Below are 27,989 nucleotides of genomic sequence, written 5' to 3'. Positions count from 1 at the left end.
TAGAGGTTGAAAGAAAAGGCTGACCCTTGTGCTTTTGCAGCCAATTTAAAAGACTAGAAGTGAATGAAAACCGTCATCTCTGTACAAAGGCATCATCATTCTAGGTCTTGAGAAATCCTCACATTTTTCAAGGACTTTTAGCAGCTTACAATAAAAGATAATACAAACAAGAAAACAGGCAAGAACCAGTGGAAATGGTCATTTCACTGGTAATGGTAATTTTTTTTTTTAATATTTAAAGAAATAAGGCAATCTAATATATCTGAAGAGAAAAAAAAACTAATCAAATCACGTAGGCTAACAGAACTTCTAAAAATGAAATACAATAACCAGAAAATTGGAAATTCAGAGAATATTTTTAGCAGCAGATAAGATACACCAGAAGAGGGCTGAAATGAAGAGGAATGGTGGGAAATATGAAAGAGAGGTATAAACAGGATTCAGTTTTTAAAACTGAATCAGAAGAAAACAGGATCAGACCTTTTTAAAAAGAGAAGAGAAAGGAGGGAGGGAGAGAGAGAAGGAGAGAAACATCATATGAGAGAGAATCATCAATTGTCTCTTGTACACGCCCTGACTGGGAACCAAATCCATAACCTAGGCATGTACCCTGGCTGAAATCGAACCCACCACCTTTCAGTTTGCTAGCCAAGGCTCCAACCAACTTAGCTACACCAGTCCGGCTGGACCTGTTTTTAGTCAATCTCAGAAGAAAGAGAATAGATCAAGGATACTATTTGCAGAACTGGTGTGGCACCAGTCCACAGGTTTGGGAAGCCCAAATTACAAGAAGCATAAATAAAAAAGAAATCTACATGAATCATAATGAAATTGGGGGGTGGCGGGGAAGACACACTTTAAAGCAGCCAGAGGAAAAAGATGACCCAGAATGGTGCAGCATTTCTTTTGACTGTCAACGGTAATGATGGAAATCAACAATTAATGGAATATATTCTCAAACAAACAGCATAGTACTCTGTCCCTACTGAAAATATCTCCTAAGAATGAAAGTCTACATCATTAAATTACAGTGGTAGAAGTTCTAAAGGATGTACTTCAGGCAGTAGAAAAGGTCTGAGATAAGATAAACATGAGTAGTATGCATGTTCTATTTTTAGAATTGTGACCCTAATATTAAGAGCATGTAACTTCCAAACTAGTGTAAGGAAACTAGGATTGGAACTGTGTAATTTAAATGTGTAGAGGAAGATTAGTGACTGTTGTTGGGTTTTTGTATTTCTTATGTTATTCTGGAAGAAGGTAGAAATCAATCAGTAGTAAACATTAGATGGAGTCAAGTATCATGAACAATTTAAAGGTAACTTACTATGAACCCCTAGTATGATATGATATTGTATGGTATGATATTGTCATAGGTATACAGATCAAGGGAACAGAGAGCACACCTAGCTGGACACTGAATATAGAGTAGACTTTGAAGAAGGCTAGGGAAGGGAGGAGGAGTTACACAGTCAGCAAGGTTGGGTCAGTGGCTTTCCATTTAGGTAGGGAGTAGCCAGAGGGTTGAAGACCTGGATAGCAAAGAGACAAAATGAAAACTTTAAAAAATGAAAATAAAGAGTTTTGTACCTTAGGATTTTAAAATAGAGAAAGCACAAGTCGTAAAGATTGGTAGGAGACTGCATTTTAAATAAAACATCCAATTAACGAGATTCCAAGAATTAAAACAACAAACCATAGTCCAGGAGGAAATGTGGATAATGCATAATGGTATCCAATGGACAGATGTCAACAGGCAGCTCTGAGAAGAAACCTTAATGTCCACTGGCTTGACTTCAGGCAGTTGCAGATTTAACAGGCTGATAGGGCAGGTTAGTGCTACCTTAGGCATGGGGGAAGTTTGCTCTATTCCTCCCTTCCTCCTTCCCTCCCTCTCTCCCTCTCAAATGGTGTAGTTGGAAAAATTTCCCTGCTGTTGTGTGGCTTAAATAAATACCCATAGTCTTGTGACTCCAAATACTTTCAGTGTCTAATTGAATAGTGTTTAATAAAATGGATTATGAATGCATCAGTGTCAGCCCCGATAAGGCAGGTTCCAAATGCATGCTATGCTATGGGACCGTGATGCATTGTAGTGGCCCAGAGAAATGACAGAAGGACTACAACAACCCCCAGCTGGCCCTCTGGACAAGATTCAGGGGGGTTGATCCAACTGGCTCTTGTACCGTGAGCATTAGATTTAATCACATGGAAGGCCGATGGACTGTTGAAAAAATAACGCTATACAAGTGTCATTATATATCAAGGATGGCTGTTTGGACTTAGCAAACTTGAAAATTGACAAAAATGCTGGTTGGAAATGATTTCATATGGAATATCACGGACAGAGACATTATTGTTTTACATCCCTTGTTAAATGAACTTCCTAGACCAAGAGAAAAAAAAAACCTGGTCCAAGCCTTTAAGACAACATTACCTTCTCTGGGACTAAAATTAGACTTAACATAAAATCAAATTCTGTAAGTATCTCATTTCAGTGTAAAGTATCATTTGAAATTGTTGATCCTAAGCAGCAATAAATACTATATAATCATCAACAGAACTATAAAGATATCATGACATTTTAGAAGCAGAATTCAAAAATACTCAGACTGTGACTCCCTAAAGTTACTGAAATATACAACACAGGTACTCTTTATTGTATTTTAACAGTGATTTGTTACATTTTACTCTAAAATTATTGAAGCATGTAAGTATAAGTGTACAATTGTGGGAAAACGACTGAAAATCAGGTTTTTTGCTAGGAATTAGGTAGAATATTCTCAAGCTGGTAGTAGGAATGTATTATATTAGTGCGGCTTTTTTATGTAGAGACTACTATTTTGCTCTCCATTGTTGAGCATATGCAATCTAGCAATTCTAGAGAAACTTACATGTGGTCAAAAGAAGAAAAGTGTAGTAAGAATGCTCATTGCAGCCTTGCAAATAACATGACTAGGGAATGAAGTGTGGTATGTTAAGGCAGTAGAATACTACATAGTTATTAAATTCTGGAAGAGGGAAAAAGCAAGTTGCAAAAAGATGTACAGGATCATACTATTTATGTAAGGCAAATCTTCAAGAGCTGTTTACTGCTGTGGAGGAATGAAAGGGAATGCTAAGAGGAATAGTTAACTTTTATTTTTTAAAAACTGGTGTTAAAATGGCATTGTCAATATTTGTTACATTAAGTGTAGTAGGTGTATTTTTAATGTAAAATATAAGATGTTTCAATTAAAATATTAAAATTTTTAAAAGATCAGATTCAGCCATAAAACCATTCTAAATTTGAAGGCAAATTAATTTTGGAAACTTGCTAAGAATGACTCCTCCCCAACTTCCCAGCTTTTTAAAAATAAATTCCTTACTTTGCCTTCTCTGTGCATCTAAGTTCCTAATACCCTTTGCTTCCCACCAAGAGTTCTTTCATAGTTCTCCTCTTGGGGCTCTATCCTAAAGAAGCAATCTGAAATCCAGAAAAGGCTCTGCATGTTAATGTTTATTGAGTTATTTATAATTACGAAAAGTTGGCAGCAATGTTTTTGTAAAAAAACAGGAATGAAGTTGATCACTGAATTTGTTTTCCTAGTTTGTTGAGCAACAGTAAAGATGTGAGTTGTTGCTGGGGCCAAAGCTGTGTTGTTTTGCAGGGCAAAGGAATGGTAATGAGAGAGCATGTAGAGTGATGTGTAATATAAGGGTTCAGCTACAGAATAAGCTACGTACCTACAATGTACGTAGAATAAGACATGAGCTAGTGAAGATGGTCTCGGAAGATGCCACGTATTTTGAGGTTTTTTTTCCATTGCTCATCCAAATTATATAATAGTGTTATTTCTCTAAAGAAAAATATTTTACTAAATTTGTTCACGCCTAGATTTAAATTTTTCTTCCCTATTTTCTCTTTATGGCAGTAGTTGTTTCTTTCTGCTTTCCCTATTCCCTTCCACCCCAGCCCCCTTTTATGAAAAAAGGTTCACTTTGCTCCCCTAAGAGATATATTTTCAGTGTAGAATGTTGAAAAACCAGAAAACCACAAGGAAAATATCACCAGGAGTCCCTCTCCTGGTTATCTACTGTCAGTAGAGATCCTATTTTGCCTGCTCTGTATGTACTTTGCTTATTATTGGGCACAGGCAGCATTTAGTCCTCTGTAGAATAATTAGATTTGAATTAGTCTTTTTTGTCTTGTAAACTTATATGTAAGCCATTATCACGTCCTTCTGGTTCTGTTTTAAGTGCCTGCTTCCTTTACCCAGTGGTTTGAGCTGTATGCCACATGTGGACATTTATATGACAGCCTCCTAACTCCATTCCTGCAATCAGGGCCAACCCCAATGACTGCTAGGACATGTCCTATTTTAAAAAGGTTCTTCCCAGACTGAGTAGTGTGTATATTGGTTGGAGTTACTTGGAAATGGAGTGGGTTGCCAGGGTCAGGCTTCCTGCTGCCACCAGAAGTGTGGCCAAGAGTATGGTCAACCACATTGTCATGTACTGATTGTGGAGGGCCACGTACATCAGAAGAAAAAGCTGAGGTGGGCTTCTTAGAGCTGCCCACAGAGGAGTAACCTTTGGGCTCCCGGGAATTATTATTCGAAAGAAAGCTGAGGTGTGATCTGCCCAGCATTGACACTGGTAGCCCCTTCCAACCTGCAGTTAGCCTGGGCTATTTTGGCCACCTGTGAGGGAAAGCTCAGCCTGTTTAGTCATGTTGCTTTATTTTTTTTTAAAGATTTTATGTATGTATTTTCAGAGAGAGGGGAAGGGAGGGAGAAAGAGAGGGAGAGAAACATCATTGTGTGGTTGCTTCACTCATGCCCCCTGCTGGGGACCTGACCCACAACCCAGGCATGTGCCCTGACTGGGAATTGAACCAGCACCCCTTTGGTTTGCAGGCTGGCACTCAGTCCACTGAGCCATACCAGCCAGAGTTCATGTTACTTTATTGAATCATCTTTGAGGGGTTTTTTGTTTGTTTGTTTGTTTTTAATCCTCACATGAGGACATGCTTATTGACTTTAGAGAGAGGGAGGGAAACGTCAATTGTTTGCCTCTCACATGTGCCCCAACCAGGACTGAACCTGCAGTGTAAGCATGTGCCCTGATTGGGAATTGAACCTGTGACCCTTTGGTTTATGGGCGACACGCCAACCAACCAACTGAACCACCTGGCCAGGACTTCTCTGAGAGTTTTAATGCTGCCATTTCCAACCTTCCAGACAGTCACCTCTCCTGGCTGACCAGTGTGGCCCTGTTAGAGATCTAGGGCAGTGAGGAAATCCACCCTTGCTCTTGAACCTTGGAATACAGTGAATGAGGTGAAGTTTTTTGAGCTGGTCACTAGAACCTGCTCTTCTGTTTAAAAACTGACTTCCATCTATACTCTAGAATGTGTTCGTGTTGTCTTTTGCTTTATCTCTATGTCAGGGTTTTTGCTTTGTTTTTTAAATTGAGGTGTAAATAAAACATACTAGTTGTGGGGGGTGAACTATAAACCGTAAAATGTGTAGATAAATATATACAATCTAGTGAGAAATCCCCTCCCTATATTTCTATAACCCCCTCCCAGAAAGTTCACAGAGTACATAAATGTTACATTTATAGTGTTAATTTTACCTAAATATATACCATATGACTACCACCTGGATCAAGATTTAAAATTTTTTTAGCACTCCAGAGTTCATACTCAGTGTCACCCCTCATAGACACATGCACTCACACACGTGCTATTTGTCAGGGTTGTTTTGGATACTCTGGTGTGAAATCTGTTTCCTGAATTCTGAAGTCACTTATCTTTGGATGGCCCCACAATCCATCTCATTTCCTCTGGCATGCTCTGACCCCAAGGAATAAATGTTTTGTTTCACACAGATCTGGGACACAGCAGGACAGGAACGGTTCCAGTCTCTTGGTGTGGCCTTCTACAGAGGTGCAGACTGCTGTGTTCTGGTATTTGACGTGACTGCCCCCAACACATTCAAAACCCTTGATAGTTGGAGAGATGAGTTTCTCATCCAGGCCAGTCCTCGGGATCCTGAAAACTTCCCTTTCGTGGTGTTGGGAAACAAGATTGACCTTGAAAACAGACAAGTAAGTGCTAAAGATGATGGGAATCATAGACATGGATGCTTATAAACCTGCCCTTGCTACTGAATCATAGAAAAGTCCTTCTTTTAAAAATGATGGCTAAGTTTGGGATGACAGGTGCTATTTTTACCTTTGATTGGTATAAAGTCACATGCCTCAAGGACCAATACCCATACAGTTATGTCTCTGTGCTCACATATTGAGGGTAGGGGAATAATAGATAGCTAATAAGTTACCTGCTCAGCCTTTGGAAATGGGGTCTTGCTCTAACTTTAGTAAAGGCATACCATCTTAGCTTTCCCCTATGGTAAAACAGGATCATTGATGTCTGTAGCGATGTTCCCTTTGAAGTCATGCCAGCAAAGCAGCAAGTTCGTTCTGTGGTGCTGCCTGTACTGGCTACCCCTCCTGGTCTGTCCCAGCGAAACAGTTTGAATTGAGGCCTTGTTGTATTTTGGATTTTGGTCTTTTAGATTTGAAGGTGGAACTGAATTTAAGGCCAGGCTCATGTACATTTAGTTTGGGAATATTTCTTAGAATCTGAATCTTCACTCACATAATGAGAACATTCTGGAATCAGATAATAGTGCACATGAAAATCCTGGCACCCAGGAGGAGTTTGGGAAATGGTGGCTATCTAGTTGTCCCATTGTTATTTGCCTCTCCAATGAGACACCTACTTCTAAGTTACCATGTGAATTTGAAGGGTTCTGTGCTAAGCCCAGAATGGCTCTAGAAGGTACACGTGGGAGTGTGAACTACCTTCATGTCAGCAGCCTTTAAGGACCGGGTCCAGACCTGGTTTAAATCCCTAACCTATCCCCAGCTGGCTCTGATATTGAACTGTTGCCTTTGCCTGCTGAGCCTCAGTTCCCATTCTGCACCTGAATGAAGGGAGTTAGATTTTGTCATTCTCAGGTGCTCTCCCAATGCCTCAAAGGAGCTGCATGTATGGTGCAGAAGATTGCTTTGAGTAAAATTACTCTTTTTTACTTTCATATGCATTTCTCTTGGGAACATAGACTGTTTCTTAATTATAGCTAGGTTTATTTCTGACCATTGATCTCTTTTTCTCCCTTTCCTAAGTGACTTAGTCCTGCTCTTGTACCTGAAAATGGTCTGGGGTAGGGGAAGGAATTAGGATATGTGAGGGTGTTGTTAAGAGCTACAGAATTCTTTAGCACTTTGGTGTGTGACACAGGTGATCTAACATTAACTGTAATGGAGAAGAGACTGCAAACCCTAAGACCAAGTTGTCGGGCACTTCCTGTGCTCGACCTCTGAGGTCCTGGGAGAGGCAATTCATTTCTTCCTGGGCTGGCTTCTTATTCTTTTCACTAGCTGCTTTATGTGTAGCTGAGGGTCAAAAGCTATGGGTTGTGGACAGTGAATGAACTTTGGGTTTGAATCCTAGGTATACTCTGCATAGCCAGGAGGGTGACCTTGAACAGGTCTGCAGGTCTCTCCTTATCCTTTACCTGCTGCATATCCTTACCCTGAAGTCTTGTTTCCTCACCTGTGCTACCTTTATACTAGGGACAGTAATTCTTCTGGGAAGGATGGAGTCAATGTTAGCTACTGCTTTTTTTTTCTTCTTTTTTTTAATAATGCAAACCCTTGCACGGCAATCCAGATTCATTGAACTACTGATGCTAAGTAATACAAAATTGCACCACTTTAATTAGGGCTTTTAGTTTACATTTGGTCATGTCTAAGTAGTTGTAACATTAGGTTGGTCAATTTAAATACTGTGGCTCCCTGTTGGCTTGTTAAATAAAACAGCCATAGTTACTGCAACTTAGGCCTTGTGACCAATTACTTCCCACATTCACATCCACAGTACTCATCCACCATTTAACATCTCAGCCAAAACATTACACACATGAAACAACAGATGAAAATACTAAATGTTTACATTTGGTATTGCAAATACACTTATGCATGAGCAAGCAAGGGATTCACAGTGAAAATCTACAGCTGCAGAGGCCTGAAAATGATTTACAAAAATTGTTAAATCAATTTAAAAATTGTTTGAAAATACAATTATTTTCAACTTTTTGTAGACCCCCACTGTACATACATCTATAAACACTGTTCTGTATGTAAACAAAAAAGGAAACATAATAAGAGATTTGAAAAACCTGAACATTTCCTTCCCAACAGATATTACAGGAAACATCTTTAAGTCATTATACTGAAAGGACTGTCCTGTTTTAAAGACAAGGTCACTGTCTCCATGGTTTTTTTTTTTATTATTAAAAAAACTGTATAGCTGTGTTAAAGCACTTATTTGTACAATACAATTATAGTGACCTTGATTTTCTTTAAAAAAGAAAAAACTGCAGTAAGCTACATGTATCAAAGAAGCAAAGTTATCTGGAGTAGTCTATATAGGAGCTCCTTGTACTTCCTTTTTTATTATGCTAAAATTAGTAGTGCTTTTAGGATTTACATCATTGTACTCTCCAATACAAAGTATGGGGTGTGTTAAATACAATACACTATTTTCATACTTGTGTGTCTCTTAGCAGGAATACTGGATTGTAGCCTCTGGTTTTACCAGCTGCATACTCTAGGACTATTATATAAGTAAAATTCTCTCTTATGATACTGGAAAGTGATTAGAATTTGTAAAGCTGATGTACTAGGTTTCATCTGCCTCTTACAGGGTACTGTCACAGAAGGTCCATTTAAGATGTTGGTGGGTTTAACAAAGTTGTAATACTGGCACTGTTGAATTGGGCAATAGTTTCTCAGCCCTGGCTCAGAGCCACAATGCATTTAGTATATTAAAGGAGCTGACATGATGACTTTTTGCAGGCCTTCCCAGGTACTGGAGTTTTTCTGGTAGTTTACCATACTAAGTCATAAAAGATCTCATTAACATTTATTTTTGATTTTGCAGCGGATTCTAAGAATGCACAATTGTTCATTGTCTTGCTAGATTTTGACATCGTTCCTTTCCTACAACTCTTTCATCTTCCAAGTTACACTTACTACCAACCAGAATCATTGGAACATCATTAGTGTCTTTAACTTGAAGAATCTATATTCTCAAACCTTGTAAATCATTAAATGTGGGCTGTGCCTTGATAGAATAAACTAATGCAAAGTCTTGTCCATGTTTTATGTACAAATCCCTCATTGCTGTAAATTGTTCTCTTCCTGCAGTATCCAAGATTTCGAGCATACACTGTTGTACATCTATTTCAACCTGCTTTCTATAAGAATCTTCTATTGTAGAATCATGTTTTTCAACAAAAATTCCTTGAACAAACTGTACAGTCAGTGCACATTTTCCAAACCTCTCCTGAGCCAAGAATGATTAATTTATGCTCATGCATGGTGCAAACTTGTCAAAAGCTAGTACCTCTCACATTGTCCCTGGGTCCCTATAGACAGCGTCACCCTGCGCCTCACATTCCCTCTCTGTTTCTGTAGCTGTTTCTGGTGTCATGGCAGTCCTATGCTGCCACCAATCTGGCTGGTTTACATGCCTGGCTAGCTGCTTCTAATAATGAGCACACATGCACCTTGCTTCCTATTCCAGGTGGCCACGAAACGAGCACAGGCCTGGTGCTACAGCAAAAACAACATTCCCTACTTTGAGACCAGTGCCAAGGAGGCCATCAACGTGGAGCAGGCATTCCAGACAATTGCACGGAATGCACTTAAACAGGTGGGTCTCTGGCAGCCATCTGGCTCCCTGTGGTGACTGCCCATTGACCTAGCCCCTGCCTGTCTTCCTTATTCTTAATTTTTTTTCCTAGCTGACTGTTTTCCATGTAGCTGGAAACCTGTATGTTTATCTGGGAAGGTAATGGCACATCTAGGTGCTAAAGCTTCTAGAAATTCAGCTTGCTGGTGAATACACTGAATGGTATAGGGGCAGTGAAGACTTCAGCTGAGTCTGCCCTTGTTTGACTGGGCATGTTATTATTTTATTTGCATGCTAAGGAGACCATGCCATTAGGAGGTCCCTGATCAAGATTGCTCCTTCTGTTTATCAAGGGGATGAACTTGAATTCTGCTACCCATCATTAGGTCTAGGGTTTGGTGTTTGTTTTTTTTTTAAGTCATATGTAAGCTTTCATCCCCTCATTTGTAAAATGAGAATACCAGCTTTGCACAGTGGTTGTACATGTTAAATGAGATGGACTGACTTCTTTTGTCATCAGAAGGTTAACCAGAAGCTCTAGGAACTGTATTCCTTGAATAAAATTTTCCTGTATTTTCTTTCTTGTGTTTACTCAGTTGTTCACAGACAAAAAGGTACTTGTTGGCATGTGTGAGTTGAAGGCTTTTTGGATTTAGCAGTTCTGCCAGAGCTAGGGAGTTAAGGCAAGTTATGAGGCATTGTTAGTCGTCTGTGTTAATTAGACTTGGGTTGAGGGGGTGTCAGAAGTGAGGTGCTCATCAGGGATGTAAAGAACATTTCAGGGAGCACATAGTGATTGTAAAGGGCCAAGCAGGTTCTGCTAGCTCCAGGAAACAGTGTATAGAAGGTGGTGGTTCTCAGCAGGACAGGGCATTTGGACCTGTAGGCAGAAGGTACTTGGAATGGGTTGTTCCAAGGACTGGGAGCTGCACCAAGTGTTCTATAATGAAAAGGGACAACCTTAGCCAAAGAATTGGTCCACTCAAAATTCCAGGAGACCCCCACTGAGAAACACTGATACAATGGGAAGGAACTGACCAGGATGTAGACTTAAATCGTTTTTGCCTTCCTCTTTCCCTCTGCCTTTAACCCACTCTCCCACCTGGTGTGTTTTTCATAATTGCATGTAAAACTAAATATGTATGGGGAGTTGACTGCCATCACCCTTACAGTTTTTCTCTTTGGATATTATTCTCTCTATAGCCACCTTATAATGCTTTTATTTTTACAAGCTAGTGTCTCAGGAGTGAGATTCTTATATTGAAAGGTGTGTGTATTTTTAAGAGATGGTACGAGATTGCTTTCCCCGAGGGCAGTAATACTTTATATCCCACCAGCAATGCAAGTTTTCTTTCTCTTGACTTCTTGTCAGCAAGTAGTAGGTATCATCTGTAAGTCTGCTGACACTCTGCCAATCTTTGCGTTTTCTCTGCTGCAGATAGCCAGTACCTAGCACTTGCCTGGGCACCTCTCAGTTCTCATGAGTTCTTTGTGAACTAAAATTAACTTCACCTGTATTACAAGTGATTTTCTAACTCTGCTGTCTTATTTCAATTTTTTTTCATTGATTTTTTTGAGAGAGAGAAACACTGGTTTGTTCTTCCACTTATTTATTGGTTGATTATTGTCTGTGCCCTGACTGGGTATAGAACCCACAACCTTGGAGTATTGGGATGATGGTCTGACCAATTGATCTGTTTGGCCATGGCTGCTGTCTTTTTCATGTATATATCCTTTGGCCGTAGAAAAAAAGTATATTTGCCCTGACTAGTGTGGCTCAGTAGTTGGACATCGTCCCCAAACTGAAAGGTCACCAGTTCCCAGTCTGGGCACACACATGGGTCACGGGCCGGGTCCCTGGTTGGGGGCATGTGAGGAAACTGATCAGTGTTTCTCTCACACATCTATGTTTCTCTCCTTCTCTTTCACCCTCGCTTCCCCTTTCTAAAAATAAATGAAATCTTGTAAAAAAAATTTATTTTTTAGTCAGGTATGTCATTTTAAATTTCTGGGTTTCCTATATCTAGATTATGTGCTCTCTAATTCAGCTGGCATTTATTTTGGTTTATGGCAGGAAATAGGGACTCACCTTTTTCTTTCAGAAGGATAGCCAGTTATTTCAAATATTAGTAACTATTTGTTAAATAAACAATTTTCCCCACCGGGTTGAAACATTACTCTGTTATATTAAATGTTCATGTATATCGGGATCTGTTTCCAGTCTTATCTGGTGACTTCTCTGTTACTGGCCTAGATTAGATTTGACTACCTTTAGAGCATGATGTGACTAAGTCTCCCCTCACTATTCCTGTGTGTGTATTTTAAATCCTCATGTGATGGTATGTTTTTTGATTTTGGGGGGCCAGGGGGAGAAAGAAACATCGATTGGTTGCCTTCCATATGTGCCCCAAGCAGGGACAAAACCTGCAACCTTTTAGTTCAAAGGACAGTACTCCAGCCAACTGAGCTACCTAGTCAGGGCCTATTTATATTTTTTTTACTGACTGTTTTGGTTTATCTTCCATTTAGACTAAAACTGAGAATTTTATTTTAGTTCTACCTTTTTCTTGCCTTACCCTCCTTCAAAATAAAACCTAATTGAGATTTTTACTGGAATTGCATTATACCTATTGTATTAGTACTCTTCGGGAGCCATAACAAAGTACAGACTGGGTGGCTTAAACAACAATATTTTATTTTCTCTCAGTTCTGGAGGCCAGAAATCCATAATCAAGGTGCCAGCAAATTCTGTTTGTCCTCATCTCTTGTAGACTGCCGCCTTCTCCCTGTGTCCTCACGTGGCCTTTCCTCTGTGTGAAAATGCAGAGGGTGAGGAGAGTGGGGAGAGATAGGACACTGCTACCTCTCTGGCATCTCTTACAGGATACGCTAATCATGTCAGATCAGGGCCCCACCCTTATGATTTCATTTTAACCTTAATTACTTTCTTAATCCAAATATAGCCACACTGTGGGGTTAGAACTTCAACATATGAATTTTGGAAGCATACAAGGATACAAACATTCAATCAGTGACAGCTATTATTTTAGGTCTTGTGTTACATTCTTCAATGAGATTTTGTAATTTTTAAGATTCTTTGCCTTTCATATCAAATATATCTGTAGGTGCTGGTGGGCATATAAAGTGGTGCAGCCACTTTGGAAAACAAACAGTTCCTCAAAAAGTTAAACACAGTAATCATATCACCCAACAATTCTACTCCTAAGTGCATACCCACAAAAACAGGTTTACACAAACACTTGTACACAAATGTTCGTAACAGCATTATTCATAATAGCTAAAAAGTGGAAATAGCCCAAACAAATAATCAAATGAGATGTCCCAAATGGGCAACTCTATTAAGAAAGTAGAGAAATGGTTAGCAAGGGTTGGAGGTGTCCTATGGAGATGGGGAGCTAGTTTTTAAAAATATTATTCCTAGAGGTTTTTACTTTTAAAGCTACTGTGAATGGAATAATTCTTCCTAGCAAACTTTTAATTAATAGAAAATTTTGCTTCAATATGCAAATCCTAGAACAGTTCCTGACAAACCAAGTACTCAGTATTTAAGTGATAAATTGTTTTCGTACACCAGGAAGTAGAAATCTGCTCCTCATTAGGAAAATGTTAATTCAGCAAAAGTCATACTGAACTGCCAGAGCCCATCTCCTGTGATCTTTTACTACAGATGGTGATAAAATTCATCCACAGCTGGTTTCTAAGCATTCAGCATTTGGAAATGAAACTCTCCTAAACCTTTGGGGGGGGGGCGGGGGATGGGAATAGACCTAAGTCCAGAAAAATGAGTGGCAAATAGGGAACCTGAGGAATGTTTTATAACTGAGAGGCAGCTAACACTCATCTTCAGCTCACTGTTGCCTTCTGGAAATGATAAGAGTTGCCCAAAATCTAGACCATGTAAAGTCTGACTTCTTTTTTTTTAAGTGTTGGTGACTATGTGGACCATACTGAAAGCATCTTTGAGCTGGCTGTCCTCTCCAAGCCACCAGATTGCCATCTGATACAGAGCATGAGTCAGCTTCTCTCCTTATTGCTCAGTGCCAGTTGCTGCTCTTCCTGTTCAATTTTCTCTTCACATTGTTCTGGAGTTACTATAACACCCTTCTCCCTCGTGCTCAGCCTTTGAGGGTTGATTCTGCCAGAGCCTTCCCTTTACTGCTAGGTTTATCCCTACTCCCTACCTACTAGGCCTAAGTGGAAGTGTGCCACGGGAATTTCCCTATGCCCTGAGTAACAAGCTTTTTTGTCTCTCTCCTTGTCCAGGAAACGGAGGTGGAGCTGTACAATGAATTTCCTGAACCCATCAAACTGGACAAGAACGACCGGGCCAAAGCCTCAGCAGAAAGCTGCAGTTGCTGAATGGGCAGTGAGCAGAGCACAGAGCCCTTCACAAACCCAGAACACACTTAGGCCTTCCAACACAAACCCCCCTCTCCTCTCTCAGACAAAACATAAAGTGATCTTTCATATTCAGCTGCCAAAAGAAACCCCACCAAACACACTCACCCCTCCACACACAGATCTTACACAAGCAGACAGACTCCAGCAGCCCAGGAATGTGATGGCTCCATCAGGGTTTGCCCACCCATTATATCAGCCCTCATGTGGCAGAAAGATGGGCCAGCTGTAGAAATTGTTCTGGTGTAGAGTCAGCCTCAGAAGCTTATTATTTTTGCCCACCAGGGAGAGGCAACTGTTTACAGTTAATCTGTATCTAATTAGTTATCTGAATTTTTTAAGGGTCTTGTGATCTTTTTACCCCGTGCCCACCCCCCTCTTGTGAAGGCTATCACTTGGGAAGGCTGGTGCCCCATGCTTCATTACAGGCTCATACCCAGTCTTACCAGGCTGAGTTTTGTATGTATCTGTTAATGCTCGTTACTTTTAACTAATCAGATCTTTTTACAGTATCCATTTATTATGTAATGCTTCTTAGAAAAGAATCTTATAGTACATGTTAATATATGCAACCAATTAAAAATGTATAAATTAGTGTAAGAAATTCTTGGATTATGTGTTTAAGTCCTGTAGTGCAGGCATGTAAGATGGAGGGTTGAACCCTGTCTGGATTGCAGAGTGTTAGCAACTCAGAATTCAGAAATCCAGCTAGAGGCAGTATTCTGTACAGTAGGCACAAGAATTATGTATGCCTTTTATCAAAGACTTAAGAGCCAAAAAGCTTTTCATCTCTCCAGGGGGAGAACTGTCTAGTTCCCTTCTGTATCTAAATTTTCCAAAAGGTTGATTTGCATAATACAATGGTGTGTGCAGTGGATAGATGACTGTTGTTAAAATTCTCACTTATCACCCCCCGTTTTTTTTCCCCTCTTCCACATTTGGAAACTCCCCATTAGGTCAGCATCCTAATTATAAGAGGAAAAGGAAATTCCTGAAACAGATCTGTCCTCAAGATTTTTACCTTTGTTCTAGAAGGCACTCCTTTCAGGGTTGTGGTATCCTTAGGCTAGCAAACCTTTTTCTCCTTTCCCCATAGGCTCCCCAGTATTGCCCATTATTAATTAACCTGTTTCTTTGGTATGGAACCCTGGCAGTTCTGCACCCTCCCTAGGATTTGCCTCTGCATTATGGCTTGCTTAACGAAGCACTTTCCTCTTTTCCAAAGGTCTACATTCTAGGGTGTAGGCTGAGTTCTTCTGTAAAGAGATGAACGTGATGCCAATAAAATGTAACAAGAGCAAAGATCATCTGCCTTTGCCCTGTCTTTTTTCCTTCTTCCAGACTATTGGCTCAGTAGACATCATGTTAGCTAATCATAACCAGTGTTTTATTAAGCAAAAGAGCCCTCCATAACTGGGCACATGTGGTGCTTTTAGCAGAAAGTTTGTCTCATATTCAGTTGTGTAGTAGCTGTCCTAGTTTGTTTTTGTTTTATGTGTTTTTAATTAATTATGGTATTGGCGGGGGGGTGGGGACCCTGAATGGAGAACACATTGTCCCTTTGGAGGAGCAACCACAAATCACTGCTGACCTAGGGACCATGCACATCCTATGAGTGGCCTTTGTGTTGTTTTGTTTTTTAATTGTTGTAGTTGCTGGTACTTAGATATTATAGTTCTGGATTTCTGATTTTTCACAGGAGAGGAAGATTTGATAGCGTATATAAGGCACCAACTGCAAGTGAATAGATGCCACTTAGAACTAATTTATAAAATACTAGTTTCAGTTAGTGGGTGGGTTTAGGTTATGCAGAAGTGTCCCATTGACATAGCTCTTGGATTCTACTTTGCAACACTTTCTATATTTCTACTTCTCAGGATCCTCAGTTGGTTTCTTACCTTGCACCTGCCCTTGGCTCATACTTGTGCATTAAAAATGGCATTCTTAGAATCTCATGACTACAATCCCACCTAGGAATGTGTGGCTTAAATCTCCTCTGCTCCCACTCCCTGAGTTGGGTCTAATTGGTGTTATGTTTGGCTTCTAGAGAAGCAGAGTCCTCTCCAACTTGGAGCCTAGTGACTGGGCTATGGTTTATGGACCCTGCCTCTGATGCTCACCTCTACAACCAGGCTACTATACCTCTGATCTGTTCTTCTGGTTCTAACCTTGAATGTAACTTGGAAATGGACTTCTGATCTTGACCATCATCCTAAACCTGATGATCATCCTAACAACCTGCTTTATCTTGAAATAAGCTTGAATGCAACCTTGTAAGTGTCCCTGATGCCGGTAATAACTCATTCTATTTTAATCTTGATCTTACACTGAACTTGACTCTAATCTTTACCCTCATCTTGTCACTTACAGTCATCCTATAAATGTGGTCCCCTTGAAATGACCTTAAAACTGACCCTAATCATAATCCTGACTTTGAAATTAACATTAAACCCGACTTGGACAACCTTACTCTCCAAACTCTGACAATCAGTCTAATACCCCATCAGCCCAATGTCTGGCTGATCTTGATTTCATCGTGTATACCTAAATGGTACACATACACACTATGTTCCTCAAAATTTGGTTTATCTACAATAAGCTATAGCTGAGACTTAAGGTCTGCACTAATACAGTAACTTTTTCCATATTCCTACTTAGATTCACAAAACCCGTGTGCTTTTGAGAGAAGTCCATTTGCCTCACCAAGCAGTAAGGTTTCTTTTCAGTTATACTCTTTAGGTTCATTTGAATTTGCCCTGCATAGCAGTCAGAATGTGAATTGAGATAAATGTGTGTTCCTGTGTTTGCCCTGCCTGTCAGAAAGAATGTGAATTGAGACGGATGTCTGTTGGCTCTGTTTACATGCATCTCACTTTGCTCTAACAAACAATAAGTTACATTTGAGAAGAATGTCTGGAAATGAATTTGTTACACTAATACAGATTCATTTCATTAGTAATCCTTAGTTTAATCCAGACTCACTCTCTTCACAGTGTGAATGTGAAATACGGTACCGCTGTGTTTACCTTCATCTCCATTTAGTTTAACAAACTATGAGGAGTCCAGGACTGAGTTGGTTACACTATCAAGAAGAGGGTTTTTTTTTCTATTTATTTATTTTATGCAAAAAATTTAATTATGTGAGTGGCTTAGAAACTACAAAAGTTAATATTTTTTGCATTATCCTCATTATGGAAATTCATAATTTAGCTACTCCTACAAATATTGTACAAATACATGAAACAATATAGGGGGTTTTGAGCTTTTAGAATTTTTGCCTAGTACAACCATTACTATAATTAACATTTCAAAGTTCTTTTTTAAAAAATTTATTGGGGTGACATTGGTTAATAAAATTATACAGGTTTCAAATGTACAACTCTGTAACACATCATCTATATATTGCATCATGCACCCAAAGTCAAATGTCCTGTCACTATTTATCACCCCTTTGCCATTTTCTACTTCTCCTACCTCCGCTTTCCCTCTGGTAATCACCATACTGTTGTGTCAGTTCTTTTTTCTTTTTCTTTTTTTTTGTTTTGTTTTGTTTTGTTTTGCTTAATCTCTTCATTTTTTCCACCCAGCTCCTCAACCTGCCTCCCCCCAACAGCTGTGAGTCCATACTCTATATCAGTGAGTCTGTTTCTGTTTTCTTAGTTTATTTTGTTTATTAGATTCCGCATATATAGGAAATCATATGGTATTTTTCTTTCTCTGACTGGCTTATTTCACTTAGCATAATAATCTCCAGGGCCATCCATGATGTCACAAAAGGTAAGAGTTCCTTTTTTTTTTTAATGGCCGAGGAGTAGTCCTTTGTGTAAATGTACCACAGCTTTTTTATTCACTCATCTGCTTGGCTATTATAAATAATGTAATGAACATAGAGGTATGTATCAGATACATTCCCCCAAGTGGAATTGCTGGGTCATAGGCAGTTGCATTTTTAATTTTTTTAGGAAACTTCATATTGTTTCCATAGTGGCTGCACCAATCTGCATTCCCACCAACAGTGCACAAGGGTTCCTTTTTCTCCACATTCTCACCAACACTTACTGTTTGTTGATTTATTGATGATAGCCGTTCTGTAGGTGTGAGGTGATAACTGTGGTTTTAACTTGAGTTTCTCTGATGATTAGTAACTGCAGCATATTTTCATATGTCAAATGTTGGCCATTTGTATATCCTTTTTGGAGAACTGTCTATTCAGGACTTTTGTCCATTTTTTAAATTGGGGTTTTTTTTGGTGTTGAGTTTTGTAAGTTCTTCATAAATTTGGATAGTAACCCCTTTTATGTATCATTGGCAGATATGTTCACCCACTCAGTGGTTGTGTTTTCATTTTGTTCATAGTTTCCTTTGATGTGCAGAAACTATTTAATTTGATTATGTCCCATTTTTTTATTTTTTCTTTTTCCTTGCCCAAGGAGATAACATCAGAAAAATATTGCTACAATAAATGTCTGAGCCCTGGCCAGGTAGCTCTTGGTTAGAGTATTGTCCCCATATGCCAAGGTTGTAGGTTCAGTTCCCAGTCAGGGCACATACAAGAATCAACCAATGAAACCATAAATAAGTGAAAGAACAAATTGATGGTACTCTATCTAGATAAAATAAAAAAACAATAAAAAATTTAAACAGAAAAAGAAATGTCCAAGATTTTATTGCCTATGATTTCTTCTAGGATTTTTATGGTTTCAAGATTTACATTTAAGTCTTTAATCCATTCTGAGGTTATTCTTGTATCTGTTGTAATTTGGTTGTCTAGTTATTGGGGTTGACCAAAATGTTCCTTTGGTTTTTTTCTATAAGATGGCTCTTACTGGTAATGCTTAATTGTCTTTAATTTCATTTGAAACAATTTTGTTAGATTATATTTTGATAGCTGTCATATCAGCATGCATTATTTAAAAAACTACCTAATTGGTGAATTTTTGTGCAGCTATTTTAATATCGAAGATGGAAGAACATGCACAACATTTTTGGCATATTATCCTTTAATATTTCAAGAAAGGGAAAAATGCAACTGAACTGCAAAAAAAAAGATTTGTGCAGTGTGTGGAGAAGGTGCTGTGACTGATTGAACATGTCAAAAGTGGTTTGTGAAGTTTCGTACTGGAGATTTCTCGTTGGATGATGTTCCACAGTTGGGTAGACCAGGTGAAGTTGATAGCAATGAAATTGAAACATTGAGAACAATCAACATTCTACCATGTAGGAGAGAGCAGACATGCTCAAAATATCCAAAGCAATAAAATTATTGGTGAAAATGAAAAAATGTGTCTTTTTTCTTACGGAAAAAACTAAATGGACTTTTTGGCCGGCTCAATACATTTTTTTTGCATGTATCTGTCCACTTTTCTCAACTCCATTTATTGAATAGACTGTCTTTACCATTGTATGTTCTTGCCTCATTTGTCAAATATTAATTGACCATAAAGGAGTGGGTTTTTCCCATTGATCTGTATATGTCTTTATGCCAGTACCATGCTGTTCTGATTATTTTTGCCTTATATAGCTTGATACCGAGATGATGTACCTCCAACTTCATTCTTTCTTCTCAAGATTGCTGAGGTTTATTCATGGCTTTTTGTGGTCCCATATAAATTTTTGCAATTTTTGTTCTAGTTCTGTGAGATATTCCATTGATTTTAATACTGTTAATTCTTCCTATCCATGGACACTGGATAGGAATAAGTGTTTCCAGTTATTTGTATCTTCCTCAGTTTCTTTCTTCAGTGTCTTACAATTTCCTGAGTACAGATCTTTTACCTTAACAAGAAGAGTTCTTAACCAAACTTCTATTCAAATTGATCCTAATTTCTCCTCTCAGTAAGATGATACCTTAAAGATTAATACGTTGCTCATGTTCATGTTAGTTAATAACCAGCTATATGTTTAAACCTTTGATAAGAATGTCTGAGGCTGAGCCTGTTTCCATTAGTAATTATGCTTTCTAATAGCACTAATTGAATTCATGCTAATTCACTCTACTCACAGTAAGAATGTACCATAAAGATGAATGTATGTAGCACTTGCTTGTGTCCACTTTGAGAAATTACATAAATTGAGAAGTTACATACATTGAATTATTAAGACTGAGCCTATTGACACTAATATGGATTCTTTTCATTGCCACTAATGATACTCATCCTAATAGGCTTAAACTCTCAGTAAGTGCTTGCTGTTGAGGGGAATGTATATTGCTGAGTTTACATTCATCTTACTCTGATCCTCAGCCAGAAACACTCTAAAGACCCATGATTTTGCCCCCAGGGTGTCCTTGAACATGGAACTTGAACTTGATGGTCAACCTCTTACCTTCATTATCATGAAGGTCATCCTGGAACTCACACTTCCTGGCCTTGAAATTACCTTGAAATTCTCATTCTGACCATGTCTAACTTTGAACTTGACCCTGAAACTGACCCTCATTTTGATTATGACCATGTCTCATGCTATTTCTTTTTCTTTATTTTCTTTATTTATTTTTAGGGGTGGGGAGGAGAGAAACATCAGTGTTTGAGAGATTCATTGATCAGTTGCCTCTCACGCTCCCCCAGCCAGGGACCTGGCCAGCAACCCAGGCATGTGCCCTGACCGGGAATTGAACCAGCAGCCTTTTGGTTCGCATGACGGTGCTCAATCCACTGAGCCACACCAGCCAGGGCTCATGCTATTTTTATAATTTTTAAATATTTTAACTTAGTTTTAGAGAGAGGGGAAGGGAGAGCATAAGAGAGGGGGAGAAACTGATGTGAGAAACATCACTTGGCTGCCTCCCATATGCACTCCAACCAAGGACTGTGCCCAGACATGTGCCCTGGCCAAGAATCAAACTGATGACCTTTTGCTTTGCAGGATGACACCCAGCCCACTAAGCAACACCGGTCAGAGCTCATGCTGTTTTTAAGTTGATCTTGTACTTTACCTGAAGCTGGATCTTTATCATGAACCTGATCTTGACCTACCATGGCTTTGAAATGACCTTTAAGTTGATCTTATGAAACTGATCTTGATCCTGACCCTGATCCAGCTCCTCCCGCCGTGAATATCATGTTCCCCATGAATTGCCCTTTTTTACATTTTATTTTTATTGTTTACACAGATGTTCCCATTCCCACCCCCCTTTGCCTACCTCCACTTAGCCCTCACCCCCGCCCCCCACCTTCTCTTTGGCCATCACCACACTGTTGTCTCTGTCTATGGGTTATGTATATATGTTTTTTGGTTAATCCTTTCACCTTCTTTCATCCTTGTCCCATGACAGTTGTCTGTTCCATGTACCCATGTTTGTTTCAATTTTGTCTTGTCAGTTCATTTTGTTCATTAGATTCCACATATAAGTGAGAATATATGGTATTTGTCTTTCTCTGACTGGCTTATTTCAGTGAGCATAATAATTTCCAGGTCCATCCATGCTGTCACAAAAGGTAAGAGTTCCTTCTCTTCTATGACTTCATAGTATTCCATTGTGTAAATGTACCCCAGCTATTTTATCTGCTCAACGACTGGTGGGAATTGCCCTAATTTTGAGCTTGACCTGAACTTGACCATAGATGTTGCACTGATGTTTATCACACCCTTGAAATAAAGTTGGACTTCACCTTAAAATTGACCTTTAACCTGATGCTGGCATATTAACCACAGTCAATGCTGAACTTACCCTTGGATTTGATTATCTTGAAATTGGCCTTAAAATTGATCCTTATTCTGACTCCATCCTGCCAATGTTTCACACTGAGTCACTGTATTTAACCTTGAACCTTTTGACTCCAATCTTGTTCTTCAGGTACTGGCTAGCCTCACCATTATCCACTTGAAGTGACTTAGGATTAGCTCTAATATTAACATGGAATCTGATCCACTAACTTGATCTACTAATATTCTATGTCTACCACTTTTTAAATTTAATCTTGACCTTGACTTTGAATATTATTTCATTGATCTCGAAACTTGCACACTGAAAATCACCCTGACCTTAATCTTGACCCTGGACCATGCCCTAATTCTGCCCTTGTTCTTATCCTAATCATCATGCTTAACATATTTTGCCCTCGTTTTTAACTTGTTCTTGAAACTGACCTTGACTGTGATACTGAACACTTTACACTGATACTGTCTGTGACCTTTTAACCTCAATCTGAAACACCCGATCATTGTCCTGGTTATATTATTCCTAAATTTATCCATGGTCTTGAATCTGCCATTCTGTTACTAATGATACACCTGATGTTGAGCTGCTCTGAACATAAAATGATTTTCATCCTGGCCCTAATCCTTAGCCCTCTTCAGACGCTTGACTGATCCTCATGCTGATGCTAAGCAGCATCCTGACTATATAACTATGTTCCTAAGTTTTGACTTGACTTTGAACCTGGCCTTAATTCTCATCATGACCCTCTTCCTTATACTAACAATCTTACTTTAAGCCACCCTGAATTTGAAGTTAATTTGAATTTGTTTTTCTTGAATTTGACTCTGATTTAGGCCCTGAATATGATCATGTCTTGCTTTCATTTTGAACCTAACCTTGACCCTGCTCTAGATCCTCACCTTGACACTGACAGTCATCTTGACCTTTCTCAGTTTGACCTTGACATGACCTTATTATCAGCCTGCTACTATGACCCATGTTGACCTTGAGCCTTGCATTGACCCTTCCTTTCTTTGGTCACAGACTGTCATTTATACTTTGACCCACTCCAGTTATTAAATGATCTTATCCTTAAAATGGACCTTAATGTTGATTCTGATATTTACCCTCACTTTTAACTTCATCTTGACTCTGATGATCACTGTCACACCTTGAACTTGATTGTGAAGCCACCTCTGAACCTGACCATGATGTGGCCTTCTAGAGGCATTTTCCTGTGTCCTCCACTACTGTCACCTCTAGATACCATCTTGTTCCCTTTCACTGGCTCTTGTCTTAGTTGCTAGGACTGCTGTTACAAATACCAAAGACTGGGTGGCTTAACAGAATTTTTTTTCACAGTTTTGGAGAATAGAAGTCTGAGATCAAAATGTTAACAGAATTGGTTCCTTCTAGGGCCTCTCTCCTTATGTTGTAGGTGGGCATATTCTCCATGTCTTCACATAATCCTCCTTCCATAAGTCAGTCCTAATCTTTTTCCCCCCTAATTTAAATGTTTCAGTTATAGTTGTACAATATTAGTTTCAGGTACATCTAATCTGCTAGTCTTATGAAGGATATTTGTGGCACCAGCCACATGAAGCGAAGGGTGTCCAGTTTAGGGCCCACCCGTATGACCTCATTTTAACTTAATTATACTTTTAAAGAGCCTATCTCCAAATACAGTCCCAATTCTGAGTTACTGAGGCTTAGGGCTTCAATGTAGGAATTTGGGACGGGACACAGTTTAGCCCTTAACATATCCTTATCTACATATTAGCTCCCATGTCTGACATTAACTTTTAACTTTTCTTTCTTAAAGCTGCCTTCTTGCTGGGTTTCCCATTTCCTGGCCCATTTTAATTCAAAAAGTTATTAAAGTATAAACTTCCCTCTGTAAAGAGGAGTAAACAATTGCTGAAAGTTGGTTGGGGGAAGGTTCCTTTTTCTCAAGCCTTGGCTGTATATTAGAATCACTGAGAGCCAGGGACCGACTCAGTTTACTAAACTTCACAGCACTGGTGGCGGCTCACGTATCCTTTTAAAACCTCTCCAGGAGATTCTAATGTGCAGGCAGAGTTGAACTGGTATAAAAAATACTTCTCTAAGTATTTTAAGCTACAATTATGTGTGAGGCCCATTGTTGGGTTGTAAAAGACAACCTTAAGAAGAGTTTAGCCTTAAAAAAAATTAAACATCTCAAACGTACTCTAACCCTCCCCACCACCACCACTGTTGTAATCCTGCACACAGTTTTGACCTACCTCCCCTCACACATCCAGCCAATATTTAGGTTTGGAAGATACCACACAAAGTTAAGTTTTCTGACCTGACTGATGTGGCTCAGTTGGTTGAGTGTCATCCTGCAAGGTGAAAAGGTCGCTGATTCTATTCCTGTCAGAGCACATGCCTTGATTGGTTCTGTCCGTGGTCAGGGTGTGTATGAGCAGCAACCCATCAATGTTTCTTTCCTCCTCTCTTCCGTCCCCTCTCTAAAAGTAAATAAAATATTTTTTAAAAAAATCCAGTTTTCTACCTGCTGTTACAAAATTGAAGAAAATGCACCAGTTATGTCATTCCTGAATTCCCTGTAATGATCAGTAATAGAGGACCCACCTCATTTAAAACTTAACCTGCCTGGCTCCTGTGTCTTAAAAAACAGAAGAGGAGGGGGAACAACTTGTATGTACAGTCATAAAAAAAAATTCAACATTCTTGCGTGATAAAAACACTGAAAACTTCTATTGCAATAGAAATAAACTTTCTCAACATATTAAAAGCTATGCATGAGAATCCCCACAGCAAACGTACTCTGTTGAAAGACAGAACGAGAAATCCCTTTTTTAATCAAGATGGGAAGCCTGCAGAACTGCTTCTCACATGCTCATTATGTGCATGAATATGGTTACTGGAGAAAATTGTGGCAATTACGCACCTCTGGGAAGCCAACCCTGGATTTGGAGGAGGCAAGAACTCCCTGGAACAATGCAGCCCCTGAGCTGACCACTGGTGCACCCTGAGTGTTGTGCTGGGTGGTAGACAAGGGCAGGCTGCTTAGTCTATGGGCATGACTCCAAAAAAGGGCGCATATCCCAGGAGTCAGCCCAGTTGCTCTCCGGGAAAGTCGCACGGCTCTGGTGGGTGCTTTAGCGTGCCTTGCAGTTGGGAGGCGGCCCCCAACAGGCTTGCTGGTCTCCGTGGAGATGGTAGGCGGGGCTAGGCCGTGCTTGGAGTCCCGTGAGTATCGCGAGCCAACGGCCTAGAAGGCGGCCTTGCGGTGGCTTGCGCAGCCTGTGCCAGCAATGGGGCCTGTCTTGTCGGGAGTCTGACTCTTGCGAGTCTGACTCTTGCGGAGGGGGTGGTGTGGGTGCGGCGAGGGAGATGGAAAGGCGCCAGCCAGTGGAGTGGAGAAAAGCGGCACACGGAAAGGCCGGCCGTGCGCCCAGTTTGGGCCACGGTAAACGCCCGAAAGGGGCTGCGCCTTCCGCCTGCCTAGGAGCACTGAATGGAGCAATGTGTAGGCACACCATTGAAACCGCTGACAAGGGGACTAGCCCTCCCACTCTCAAGAGGCTCTGGTCTTAGCTAAAAATGGCGATAACTGGGAACCTGCTACCACTTCCCCTTGAAATAGAGAACCATCCTTTGAGGGGTCAAGAATCTTTAGGAGTCAGCTTTAAACATTTCATATGTATACCAAGGATCGTTCTCGTTATATCCCCAGAGACCTCCAAAAAGATTGATCCGGCCTTGGTGATTAACGTAATCACGGGTGGTTTTTAACCCTAGGATTGAGGGTTTCGTCCTTCCCGAGAACCAGTTCAGGTCTCCAGATCCAAAGCAGTCCTTCATACCACACCTGGCATGCATGTTCTGTCAACACTTATTCCAAGCCACGCTTTAAACAGCCATTTCTCAGAAGGCACTCACCCAGCACAGAACACCTGTCCCTCTGCAGGGAGCTTGCAGCGGGAATCGGAAGAGAGACCAAGTCGTCTCTGTGAATGTTCAGTCCTCAACTAGGGTGAGCTGTTCACCCTCAATCCTAAGATGCCACGTAAGAGGGGCAGGGGAAGATGCTGTCTTGGTCCTCACCTCCTGGGTCTCCAGATACCCAGTTCAGTACATTGGGCAGAAAAGATGATGGCAAATCTCTGTACTCCATGAAGGCCCTTCATATTTCATTTATTCTAACATGTTTATTGAACATTTCTTGTATGCCAGGTACAGAGGATTTGGTGATACATAAAAGAGAAGCTGACCTTTGGGTGGGATGGAGAGACTAGGAAAAATGCAAAAACTCCGAGTAATTTTAAGTGCTATGAAGGAAAACATGGAAAAGTGATGGTGAAAGGTGAGAGGCAATCCTACTGCAGATGGGGTGTTTAGGGTGGGCTTCCCTAAGGAGGTGAAGTGATACTAACTTGATTGGCAACAAAGGATGGGAATTCTGGGTCTACAAAGAGAGGGAACAACAACACAAGGCACCACAGTGGGGTGTTGGACTCAGCAAGCATGGACAGAAAGGCAGCAAAGAGGAGTGGGGTAGGAACACAAGTAAGGCTGACAAGGCCCAGACCTTGTCAAGCCTTCAGAGTTGTGGGGAGACGTTTGTATTTTATTATGGTGATGGGAAGCCACCCAAGTGTTTTAGCAGGGAGCAGGCAGGATCCAATGAGGGTTTTGAGGAAACCTTAGCCTCTGAAGATCTGGCACAAAGAGATCCACTTTGAGGCTTTCTCCATCTTATGGGTGCAGACTGCACAAAATGGGCAGGCCTAAAATGTAACTTAGATGTCAGAAGAATGCTCAGTTCCTCTTCACAACTGTTCTTGAGGCTGTACAGCTCCCTGGGCTGTTCCCAGCGAGGTGTGGTTCTGGGGCCTGGTCTGGACAGACTTCCAATGTTTGTCTTCTGCATCCAGACAAGGGAGGCAAAGAGCTGAATGCCTGTTCCCAGCCTGTGGCTTCTTGGCCTTGCTTTACCCTCCCCACACCCGGCTAAGTGGACAGACAGGGGAGTCAGGTGGGGCAAGTCTAATTCTCACTGGATTGGGAATTAGACTTGGAGTATAATCCAAATGCTTTCCTCTTTGCAGGACCTCAGCTTCATATGAAGTGGGGGTGGGCAGACAGGACAAGATGTGTCTGAGGATCCTTACCATTTAACCCCTCAAGAGTTCCAAAGCGTTCCTCAAGGGCCACCTCGTTCAAGAATTATTACCTGATTAGAGGGAAATAAAAGAACACAGTTTTGAGCAGGAGAGCCACAAGCTCTGGTTCACTTTTTAAAGGCTACTTAGGCTGTGTCTAAGTGGAGAAAGGACTGGGGGGAATTGGAGGAAAGGCAGGCAGAGGAAGTAGGGGACCAGCCAGGAGGAGAAGATGGTAGTATGGACTAGGTGACTGGCAGCCGCCTTAACTGGCAAGTCCCTTTGCTACTCCCTACCCAATGTAGCCACAATGTCCCCATTCTTCCAGCTATCCTCAGATAATGGAAGTTAGGGAACAGAGTCTGGTTTGAGGTTGAGGACCCCATCTCAGTGGAAAATTCCCAAGTCAGCTATTCACTCGTTTTTGACCAGTAGAGAATTTCAGGATCTGCAAGACTGGACAAGCAATAACTGTATGAAATAAATTTGTGAGCCTTATAAAGATCACAGTAGGCTTCTACTAAGCTTTTTGAAGGTGTCACAACCCCTGTGTGACCACTGCCTGCTCTGCCAGGTGGCCTAATGGGGTCCAGCACACAGACACTTTGAGTTAGGATCTATGTAGGTTAGTGCTGTGACAGGCATAAGAGTACCAAGCTGGAGCTGGGTTTGAATCCCATCTCATTCATTCAGCAGGATTTGGCCCGGGCTGGGTTGGAGCTCCCACCTCCCTTTTCTCCAGTGCCACCACAATGCCCAGTCCAACTACTTTTACAGATCTTGGAAAACCTACAGAGGAAGGTGGCTAATTTTTTTTCTGGAGATGATTAACTGTTGATGTTCAAGATGAAAAGTTCAAATCTCCAATCGTCCACAACTCTTTCAGCATCTCAGGTCTTATCTCTAATTTGGGGATTCTTAACTGAGCACCATGGAATGAAACCCTCTCTTGAGACTAAATAATGCAGATGTGTGTATGTGGCCTGTGGCAGCTGGAGATTGAGGCATAGACCCACTCTCTCCCTTAATG

At 40.4% G+C, this 27,989-nt stretch overlaps 1 protein-coding gene, 1 long non-coding RNA gene and 1 pseudogene across 4 annotated transcripts in view; 1 reads left to right on the top strand and 2 right to left on the bottom strand.

The window, feature by feature from the left end:
- RAB7A (RAB7A, member RAS oncogene family) overlaps nt 1-15,474 on the top strand; it is an 86,771-nt gene extending 71,297 nt beyond the window's left edge. For both annotated transcript variants that reach the window (XM_024580387.3, XM_045187891.2), the window contains 3 exons: nt 5,875-6,093; nt 9,641-9,769; nt 14,033-15,474. In XM_024580387.3, the coding sequence (XP_024436155.1) occupies nt 5,875-6,093; nt 9,641-9,769; nt 14,033-14,128 (444 nt within the window). In that variant the 3' untranslated portion in view covers nt 14,129-15,474. The remainder of the gene's footprint in view (nt 1-5,874; nt 6,094-9,640; nt 9,770-14,032) is intronic.
- LOC112322755 (ras-related protein Rap-1b-like) lies at nt 8,046-9,634 on the bottom strand (annotated as a pseudogene).
- On the bottom strand, nt 10,890-27,200 carry LOC128779444 (uncharacterized). 2 transcript variants are annotated; one of them, XR_008425379.2, is made up of 3 exons: nt 26,969-27,200; nt 24,136-24,298; nt 10,890-12,558 (listed from the first exon to the last, which is right to left on the bottom strand). It is a non-coding gene; the product is annotated as an uncharacterized lncRNA (long non-coding RNA). The 2 variants fall into 2 exon arrangements; XR_008425378.1 differs by lacking the exon at nt 26,969-27,200 and adding an exon at nt 24,742-25,193.
- Between the last annotated feature and the right edge of the window lie 789 nt (nt 27,201-27,989).

Source organism: Desmodus rotundus, chromosome 10 (genome assembly GCF_022682495.2).
Source record: "Desmodus rotundus isolate HL8 chromosome 10, HLdesRot8A.1, whole genome shotgun sequence".
Classification (NCBI taxonomy): Eukaryota; Metazoa; Chordata; class Mammalia; order Chiroptera; family Phyllostomidae; genus Desmodus; species Desmodus rotundus.
Note: the sequence above shows the minus strand (reverse complement) of the source record. Positions and strands in the feature narration are given on the sequence as shown.